General features: G+C 55.9%; 1 protein-coding gene across 1 annotated transcript in view; it reads right to left on the bottom strand.

Annotated features, from left to right (window-relative positions):
* Positions 1-1,502: 1,502 nt before the first annotated feature.
* The window catches only part of LOC133341640 (LIM/homeobox protein Lhx3-like), a 39,033-nt gene continuing 29,799 nt past the window's right edge, over positions 1,503-10,736 (bottom strand). Inside the window, exons 3-6 of the mRNA XM_061550236.1 lie at positions 7,155-7,357; positions 4,878-5,035; positions 3,000-3,171; positions 1,503-2,605 (exon numbers count right to left, since the gene is read on the bottom strand). Coding sequence (XP_061406220.1) covers positions 2,061-2,605; positions 3,000-3,171; positions 4,878-5,035; positions 7,155-7,357 — 1,078 coding nt within the window. The 3' untranslated portion in view covers positions 1,503-2,060. The remainder of the gene's footprint in view (positions 2,606-2,999; positions 3,172-4,877; positions 5,036-7,154; positions 7,358-10,736) is intronic.

Below are 10,736 nucleotides of genomic sequence, written 5' to 3'. Positions count from 1 at the left end.
ACCATGCTAACGTGTTGAATTTTAGCCACCCGGTGCGCTGCTCATTGTTGTGAGCTTTGCTCCTCTGCCCTTCAATGATGTTAGCGGGCGACTGCCTCCAACTGCCCAGTAGTATCCTTCATGTTCCTCCTCCATAGAGGACACTCTTGACACCGCTCGTACCAGTTTTCGGCAAGTCCACTCAGCTCCACATGCTCCCGTACCAAATGAGCCCATTTCTTCTCTCGCCCATGTAGGGGCCAGAGGACATCCCTGTTGCAGCTTTGCTCCTGGCCACGCAGCTTTACCCGGTCCTTCTCAATATCATAAGGTCCTTAATGATTGTGAAGGTGTAGGACTCCAAAATCATGAACAACCCATAGCCCTGGCCTATTGATGGTATAATAGGCCTTGGCCAGGTCAATAAAGCAGAGATTTAAGTCATGTTGGAAGTCCCTACACCTTTGCAATAGCAGGCGGACAGAGAAAATGGCGTCCATGCAGGACCGCCCCAGTCTGATAGCACATTGGGGCTGCACAGGCCTCTCATCAGTATGCCTGGAAAGACAATATTGAATAATCCTTGCCAGCACCTTTCCCAGCACACTGAGGAGGGTGATGCCCCAGTAGTTGTTACAATCAATACAAAATGTGGATCACCAGGTCATCCTTCTAATCCTACAGAACCCATCCTGTGTACCAGACAGTAGTCATAATGTCACGTAGGGGCAGTCTCCACACAAACGCCACTCTCCCTCAGCAGTTCGCTTGATGGGTAATCTCTACCTGGAATTGTACCGGGTCTCAAGCTCCTCCTGATCACTCTTTGCCCTTCCTCAACAGTCAGAACATAAGCCAACCACTTCCCAGGGAGCGTCTACTTTTCTTTAAGGATGGTGATAGGAGTGGCGCTGCAAATTACTTATTTGACAGAGTAAAAAAGAGTGATTTGCTATCAGGTGCTACGGAGGCAGTTTCCATTTCCTCAGCAACCCAGGGCCACCACTCATCCTTGCAGCACCGCACATATTTCCGAACCTCCAAGCGAAGGCTGCGGTAACCCTCCTCATTCGAGGACGTGGGATGGTGGAGACGGTGGGAGTGGGCCTGCTGCTTGCTTTCAACCACCAGCCAGGGTTTCTGGGCAAATCTAGACCACATACCCAATCCAGGCATGGAAACTGCATGAGTCGCATACCTGAAACTCACTCATCAAGAGGAGTGGGGGAAGCGGTACGATGCCAACACACAGTCACCCTTGCCCACACTCTCACCAACCCTTGCCCCCACACACACTCTCACCAACCCTTGCCCACACACACACACACTCTCACCAACTCTTGCCCACACACACACTCTCACCAACCCTTGCCCACACACACACTCTCACCAACCCTTGCCCACACACACACTCTCACCAACCCTTGCCCACACACACACTCTCACCAACCCTTGCCCACACACACACTCTCACCAACCCTTGCCCACACACACTCTCACCAACCCTTGCCCACACACACACTCTCACCAACCCTTGCCCACACACACACTCTCACCAACCCTTGCCCACACACACACTCTCACCAACCCTTGCCCACACACACTCTCACCAACCCTTGCCCACACACACACTCTCACCCTTGCTCACACACACACACACACACTCTCACCAACCCTTGCCACCACACACACATTCACCAAGCCTTGCCCACACACACACACACTCTCACCAACCCTTCCCCACACACACACTCACCCACCCTTGCCCACACACACACTCTCACGAACCCTTGCCCACACACACACTCTCACCAACCCTTGCCCACACACACACTCTCACAACCCTTGCCCACACACACACACACTCTCACCAACCCTTGCCCACACACACACACACTCTCACCAACCCTTGCCCACACACACACACACACTCTCACCAACCCTTGCCCACACACACACTCTCACAACCCTTGCCCACACACACTCTCACCAACCCTTGCCCACACACACACACACTCTCACCAACCCTTGCCCACACACACACACACTCTCACCCACCCTTACCCACACACACACACACACTAAAACTGCGCCGGGTCCATGTCGTCGAGCCAAGACGCGGGGCTGGTGGGGAAGTCAGGATACCCGGCGCTGCTGCCCGTCGACAGGTCCGAGCTGGGACCCTGCGCGCTGCCGAGCATCCGCACGCCGGGCGGCTGCGCGAGTCCCTGTCCCCCTCCTCCTCCCCCAGCCGCCCCACCTCCTCCACCTCCTGCCCCCGCACCACCGCCACCTCCTCCGACCACCTGCAGCCCGCCGCCCATGGGCCCCACCTCGTGGTACCCGAGCGGCGGCGGCGCGAGCATGGGCTGCCTCGCCGCCACGGAGGGCGAATGCGCCACGGAGAAGGGGCTGGCGGCGGCGGCGGCGCGGAGTTCGGGGAAGTGCGGGTGAGACGAGCCCCCCTCCTGCTGCTGCTGCTGCTGCACCAGGAAGGGGTCGCCCAGGTGGGCAGAGCCGATGCCGCAGTGGCCAGGGCCGCCGCCGCCGCCGCCTCCGCCAGCCTCGTCCACCTCGCCGTAGAGTCCGCCGTTGGTGTGGCTCATCTCCGACAGACTCTGGTCTTCTGCAGGGCGGACGACACGTGGGGTGTGGGTTGTTGGGGGGGGGGGGGTCCGGACGTTAGTTTGGTCGTGGTTTGTCGTGATAGACTCGCGGCACGCACGTCCGTCGCTACCTCGATATCGTCTTTAGCCTCTCCTAGGTTGAAATAATTGCATCTAGCGCATTGTGTAAATGTTGGCACTCGGGGGGTGGCTGGGCAGAGATCTGGCTGCATTGCCATTTCATGTGCCATGCCTGCATTATTATTATTGCGAAAAGTGTAATGTTATATATAACAAAAATTGACTGTCCTCTTGCACCACCACCGGCCCCAACTCAGCCGCAGCAGCCACGGGCGGCAGCGCCACCGCATCGCTGGCGAACGTGGAAGAGAAGAAGTGCTCGTGTGCGCTCACCGCGGAAGGACATGTCGCCGTTACTCGCCGCGTCCGTCGCCCCTCCGACGTCCTTGGCCCCTGAGCTGGAGCCCTTGGCCCGCTTGCTGGCGCGGAAGTACTGGCCCCAGCGCTGGCGGCCCGCGTCCTTCTTGAGGCGCTTCTCCTTGGCGCGCCGGTTCTGGAACCAAACCTGGGGGGGGGGGGGGGCGGGGAGGGTCCAGAGACGCGCACCGAAGGTCACGGTCCACCCCCTCGCTCCAGGTCGCCTCCTCGCATGCCCGTCAGCCAGCCCTCCCGAGATTCGCGGAGCGCAGGAACCAGACCCGGGCCCAGGTCCATCAGGTACAGGTACATCGGGCACAGGTACATCGAGCACAGGTACATCGGGCACAGGTACATCGGGCACAGGTACATCGGGCACAGGTACATCGGGCACAGGTACATCGGGCACAGGTACATCGGGCACAGGTACATCGGGCACAGGTACATCGGCTGCAGACCCTCGTGGATGGGTGGGAGCCGCCCTGGCAGTGGCGATATACCCGAAGGTCTCTCCCCATGAAGTCGCCCTTGGGTCGTGAGAGTCAGACAGTGTTGAGTCGGTTCACTTGAAGACCTCATCTGGCCCCTAACACGGCCTTCTATTCCACCGATCGTATGTGCATTTGAATCAATGACGAATCCAAATCAACTGCCGATCCGAATCCAAATCACTTGCCAGGCCGAATCCAAATCACCTGCCGATCCGAATCCAAATCACCTGCCGATCCGAATCCAAATCACCTGCCAGGCCGAATACAAATCAACTGCCGATCCGAATCCAAATCACTTGCCAATCCGAATCCAAATCACCTGCCAGGCCGAATACAAATCAACTGCCGATCCGAATCCAAATCACTTGCCAGGCCAAATCCAAATCACCTGCCGATCTGAATCCAAATCACCTGCCGATCCAAATCCAAATCACCTGCCAGGCCGAATACAAATCAACTGCCGATCCGAATCCAAATCACCTGCCGATCCGAATCCAAATCACCTGCCAGGCCGAATACAAATCAACTGCCGATCCGAATCCAAATCACCTCCCTATCCGATTCCAAATAACATCCCAATCCGAATCCAAATCACCTGCTGAGCAAAAGTTAAATCACTCGCCCTGCCGCCCCCTGAAATCGCACCGAATGCTCTGGAGCGCAGCCCCAGAGAGACAGGGCGCGGGCACGGGGAGGTTCTCGCGCCTCGGACAAATGGTGACAGATTTTGGCGACGCCTCTGATCCTCATGCGAACATCTTCAGAGACACCGCTGACTCACCCACGCGGCTCGCGCTCACTCCTCACTCGAATGGCTCCTCCTCACCCGAAATACATTTCTCACTTAGCCGTGAACCCGTTCTCTCAAGCCATTGTCTGAGTGGCCGATACTCCCTGCGCGATACCACTCGTCCGTCTCACCCAAGACCAGAGGTCGCAAACGAGTTTTGATTCCTTACACGTACCCGGCCGTACCAGGGTCGCAATCGGGTACCCGTACCCGTACCCTACCCGATACCCGGCCGGGTACGGGTAGGGTACGGATATCGGGTACCCGATTGCGACCTCTGTGATCAAGCCATGTTGCAGGCGCGGGTGGGTTGATTCTAGGAACTTGAATTGTGAGAAGAGACAAGACGTTGGGAAATGAGTGACAAACGGTTACTCACCAGTGACTCACGGCCTACCCGTACCCGGTCGGGTACGGGTAGCCGGTTATCGGGTAGGGTACGGGTATCGGGTACCCGATTGCGACCTCTGCCCGAGACGTGTGTCATCATCGCCCGCACAACTCGTGCGCCCTCGCCACTCGCGCGTCTCGGCCACCGCTCACCTGCACGACCCTCAAGTCCTCGCCACTCACCTGCACGACCCTCATGTCGAGCCCCGTCTCGGAGGAGAGCTGCTCGCGCACGTGGCGAGCCGGCTTAGGGGAGTTGTTGTAGGCGCTCTTCAACGTCTCGAGCTGCTTGGCCGTGATGGTGGTGCGCGGCCTCTTGGAGCCGTTGTCCATCTCCGCCTCTACAGCGAGACGGGAGACAGCCCCACTGGTGATGATGGTGGCGGCTTGGTGTGGTGATTGTGGTGATGATAGTGATGATGATGAGTGATTTGGTGATTATGATGATGATGATTGTGATGGTGAGTGTTGTCATGATGATAGTGGTGATGATGATGATGATGAGTGGTGTGTTAATGATGATGATAGTGTTGGTGGTGGTGATGAGTGATTTGGTGATTGTGATAATGATCGTGATAATGAGTGTTGTCATGATAATAGTGGTGATGATGATGATGAGTGGTATGGTGGCTGTGATGATAGTGATGATGAGTGTTGTGATTGCGAGTGGTGAAGATAATGATGGGTGGTGTGGTAATGATGATGATTGGTGATGATGAGTGATGATTATAGTGATGATGGGTGGTGTGGTGATGATAGAGATGATGATGATTCTAATGATGAGTCGTGATGATGGGTGGTATGGTGATTAATGATGGTGATGATAGTGATAACGATGTTGATGATTGTCGTGATGAGTGGTGATGGTGAATTGCAGCCTTTTCGAGCCAATGTCCACCTCTACGATCAGTGTTCATCATCACTTTTGGTCACGATTGAACCACTCTAACGTTCCAAGTAAGTGATTCAGATGATGATGATGATGTTGTTGTTTTAATGAATTGAACATTTTGCTGATGCCGATTATGATGATACCCGAGACACGAATATGAAGCCAGCTCATGAAGATGCACGACTCCTCGTGAAGTTCACTGTTTTACCCACGGAAGCCTCTCTCAATATCAACTCTATTAGTGGTCCGTCGTTCTAATCGTCGTTGTTGTTGTTGCAGTGGCAGCACCCCCGGGAGCGCAGAGAAACTCCACTTGTACGAGGGGACAGAATTTCAAAATCGAACACACGGACAGGATCATCGATCCGACTTGCTCGACCGCCTCCAGCAGCAGCCACCCACCCGCCAAGCGATCGTCTCGCGCGAACGTAACCCGCGCGTGTTCCACCAACCCCCGCTCGCTCGCCTTCCCCACCCACCCCACTCCCGGGCCCCACGTGATCCCCCCCCCCTCCCCCAGGTGGCTGGATTATCGGGACGTTCGGTGCACAGTGGGCAGCTCGAGAGGACGCAGCTCTGCGCTGATGGTCGCTGCTGCGTGGGGGTGAATTCGACGGAAGCGAGGCGCGCCGGATCTCCCCACGCTAATCCCGCGCGCAAGAGGAGATGTGAGGGCGCGCCCCTTACGGAAAAGATGAAAAAAAAATCATTGCCGAATCAAAGGGGCACCGACCTTTGATTCTGCAATGACATCGATGAGATCAATGGAGACCCGCGAGGGCACGGGGAGTGCTTTGTGTGTTGTGTGTGTGTCCGTGTGTGTGTTGTGTGTGTATCCGTGTGTGTGTCGTGTGTGTTGTGTTGTGAAGAGGAGGTTCGTGAAGGACGCGACTGGGCAATTGTCGCAGTCGCCCTCCAACAACAACGGAGGGCGACGCTCACAACAACGAGCGGAGTGCTGGGCCGCTAAAATACAGCAAGTTGGCACAGTGGGGGGTCCAGCTGGTGCATCTACCGGTCATCTCATTCAATCAACCCGTAGCACCTGCTGGGTCTGTCCCGAGACCTTCTCCTGTCAGCGAGCCTTGGACACTTCACGTGGCTTAAAGTGCATGTGGCCTGGCACAGGCGCCATGGTGACGTCACCGCACTTCGTGACAAATGGCGAGTACTGGTTTTGTTATGTGTGTTGTGTGTTTGTGGGGAGCGGTAGTGTAGCGGTTAGCGCGCTGGGCTAAAAATCCGTTGACTCCCGCTCACGGCCAACACCAGTGACGATTATTTGAACCGATCCTGGGCCTCTTCCCGTAGGTCGACTCAGCCTCAAATGAGTACCTGTTGCGGTGTGTAAACGTCGCCAGTGCGGAGACAAAGGCAGCCACCCACCCCCTTGTGCGCCGTGCAAACCTTCATAGGTGCTGCTCGCTAACAGCTCTTGCCCCTGCACTTCTGTTAAAGGCTGCACGGTGGCAGGAGGGAGGGAGGACCTTTGTCTTTGTGTTCTTATTGGGAGCGGTGGCGCAGCGAGGTGCGGGCAGGGTGGGGTGGGGGGTCACACGTCCGCTCACCTCGCCGCTTGGCATCCTCGTAGTCGTCCTTGCACACCAGCCTGCCGTCGTCCAGCAGGTAGAACTGGTCGCCCGTGGCGAGCTGCCGCGTGCAGACGATGCAGGCGAAGCACGCCACGTGGTACACGAAGTCCTGCGCACGGCGCACCACCTGCGACGGAGGGATGCCCTGGCCGCAGGCCGCGCACTTGGTGCCGAACCTCCTGCGGACGACAAGAAAGGCGAAGGTCACCCACCCGACGATAGAGGTCACCCGCCCCAGCGCCGATGTTGTACACACGCATGCGCACGTGCACGCGCACACACGCACCGCACCAGGTACGCGTTTCAGGCTGAGTCGACCTACGGCGATGTCCAGGACCGGTTCGGATAATTGTCACTGGTTTTGGTGGCCGTGAGTGGGAATCGAACTCGAGTCGCCGGATTCGCAGCGCGTCGCGCTCACCACTGTTCCACCACTCCCCACGTATACACAAAGACAAAGATTCCCCATATAGCTTGTAACAGACTGTTGGGGCAAAGTGCCGTTAGCGAGTAGCACCTATGAAGGCCGGCACTGCGCACGAGTCGGTGGGTGGCCAGCACCACGCCCGGACGCCTTTGTCTCCCTTGGTGGTGATGTTCACACTCCACACATAGCTACTCATTGAAGGCTGAGACGACCTAGGGGAGGCCTTTGATCCAGCAGTGGATAGGTCCGAGAGCCCTGCTAATGAATCGACGCACGAGAACCAGCGAGCGTCACCCGATCCACGCGTTCGTCGCGCGCTCCGCAAGACGTTCCCCCGCTCCACGATCCATGGCCTCCTCCCGCCTCGCTGGGTGACCCAAACTCAGTCGTCGTCCATGCCTGCGTCTCGTTGCAGACGCGTGGGTTACGTTCACGCGAGAGGGGTGGGTGCTGGAGGCGGTACAGCAAGTAGGATCGACGGTCCTGACCGTGTGTCGATTTTGAAATGCGGTCCGCTCGTGATGCTCGAGCGACAACTTTGAGCCGTCAGCTCCTGACCGCAGGGGCCTGCCGAGCCAGTGGTAGGGAAATTCCACATTGCTATGGCGGGCACAAGCTGGGAAGCACTCAAGAGGACAGACCATCGTTGACTGTCTCGTAAAGCGGCACCGCAGTGAATGCATTAACTGTGAAGTGCTGATGGGTAACGATGATTTCCTACCGCGATTTTAATATTCAGCGTTTATCGCCGAATCGTCATCATCACCCACTATCCAGCACTGGACAAAGGCCTCCCTATGCTCATGTAGTCGCAGTGTGTGATCGCGGCGGCCTGGAAAGACCTTCATCCAGCCGTAGATAGACCATGGATGATGATGATGATGATTTTGATGAAGTGTGCGTTTAGTTGCACGCGAGACGATGCTCGTGTGTGCACGAGTGGAGCCGCACGGAGAGACGCATCCTCGCAACACCGCGATAGTTGGAGGATGCTTCGCCGAGGGCTTTCTCCAGCGGTGGATAGATCTTGGCTGACGACGGTGCTGATGGTGGCGGTGGCAGTAGGGAGGGGGTGGAGGGGAGGGGGGGCGTCTCAATCTGTTAGGCCCTGGGGCTTTACGAAGAAGATCCCAAGGAAAATATTAATCGCGGGCGAGATGGCGCGGCTCGGCAGCAGCAGATATTAAATAAGAAGATTAGAGCTCAGATTTACCGCGAGGATTCGCTGAATTACTTCTTGGGGCACGCGCGGTCTGGAGTTATAAACCCCGCGCCCCGCGGCTCATCCATATGGCTCCACCTTGCTGTGTGCATGCATCCCCGTGACCACTCCATCCACACGGATAACTCCTAACTCCTAACCCTGCCACCACCCACCACCACACCCCACTCACACGAACCACATCACCATCAGCACGATCCACCCACCACTTCATCCACACGGATAACTCCTAACCCCTAACCCTACCACGCTGCCACTTCCCAAACCCACACACGACACTCCGATCACCACCATCCCGTAATTTAAACCACTCACGTCCCCACCACCACACTCCTATCCCGCACCTCCTATTAGCACAATTAGCTACGTACGGTGCAAAATAAATGTAAGATACATATATATGTACTTCCCCACCACCACCACCATTTCCACTCCTTACCCTCCCTCTCCTAATACCACTACCACCATCACCACCACTCCGATCACCACAATCACCCCACATTCCTAACCCCCCTCCCCCCCCCCCCCCGACTTAAAACATCACATGTGTAAGGTTGCTTACGAGTCGAGAGGCCTTTTAAAATTATAATGCACCTCAGAGAGAGAGAGAGAGAGACAGACAGACAGATAATCATAATCTTAATCCCACTGTGCCTCGGAGTGGATTGAGAAAGAGGTCACGGGGGCGAGTTTGCGTTGGGAGCGCGGTGAAGTCGAATTTCGGCCGCGTGCTCCCGATGAATTATAAGACGCTCCATAAAGTACAGTCTCGCCCCAAACGTGTGCCCCGTGTCAATAAGGTGTCTACACACAATCTGATCATCCGAACTCACGCACTCCCCTCCCCCCGACCGGATTATAAGACGCAACCTGCAATGTGTGCTGGCAAAACCCGGGGTGTGGGGGGAGGAACACAACCGTGGGGTTTGTGTTTGTTTCCCTCCTTCGACTGCCACTCCTTCGTTCGTCTTCGCCACCAGACATCCTCATCGTCGCAGCCGCCCCCACCCCCCCCTGGCCGAGCCCTGCTCACCTCCAAGCCGCCGCCGCGTTGGCAGCAGGGCACGAGCACAGCCGACGAGGACGACTCAACGCACCCGTCCACAGAAATACGACAGGCGACGTTTCGGGCAATGACCCTGCTCCGTATACACGCGTGGATGTTTGCCGAACTCCTTTCGCCACCGCACGTGGCCAAACCACCGTGCTTCGTATGGTGCGAAGTGATGGCGGGCCACTGCCATTAGATGATTGTACGTGCTCTGCAGAAGGGGCATTGCCCGAAACGTCGCCTATCATGTGTTTTCGCTCTTCTTAAGACCAATGTGTTGAGAGTTTTTTTTTACGTATTTACTTTTCGTTAAAGAAACACAAACGCTTGTTGTGTTACAAACGGCGTGCCATGCATGAACCACACGCGCATCGCCGCAAGAGTTCCCCTGTAGTGCTAACTGGAGCGAGTTCGCCAATATAAAAACCATAAACGCAATTTACCACGGCTTTCGCGACCAATACCATCCATGGTATAGGTTGTTTGGGGTTAGAGCGCGTCAATATGAATGTGAATATAAAATATAAATATCGCTGTCCGCCTGATGATGCTGGTTGTAATTACCTGCGAAACGTCGTACTCAGAATGTAAATGTTGTAGATTTTGCTCTCCAACACGCCGGTTAGTGCTGTACTAGTGACGAATTGGCACGTTTTGTTGACGTCACAAACCTTACTAGTTGGCTGTGTCGGGTGGTGTCGGGTTTAACGACACATTTATATTTACGCGATTTAACCATAAATAAATAAATACACCTATATTATAGATAAACGCAGTGTTTGGTTGCCGGGTCGAAACAAATACCCACAATCCCCTCCCCCCACCCCTCTCTCTAGTAGCCGATTCACGCGGCTAAAA

The sequence above is a fragment of the Lethenteron reissneri genome, chromosome 12, assembly GCF_015708825.2.
Source record: "Lethenteron reissneri isolate LAM-NWPU_2019-01 chromosome 12, ASM1570882v1, whole genome shotgun sequence".
In the NCBI taxonomy this organism is placed as follows: Eukaryota; Metazoa; Chordata; class Hyperoartia; order Petromyzontiformes; family Petromyzontidae; genus Lethenteron; species Lethenteron reissneri.
This window is presented reverse-complemented; position numbering and strand designations above follow the sequence as displayed.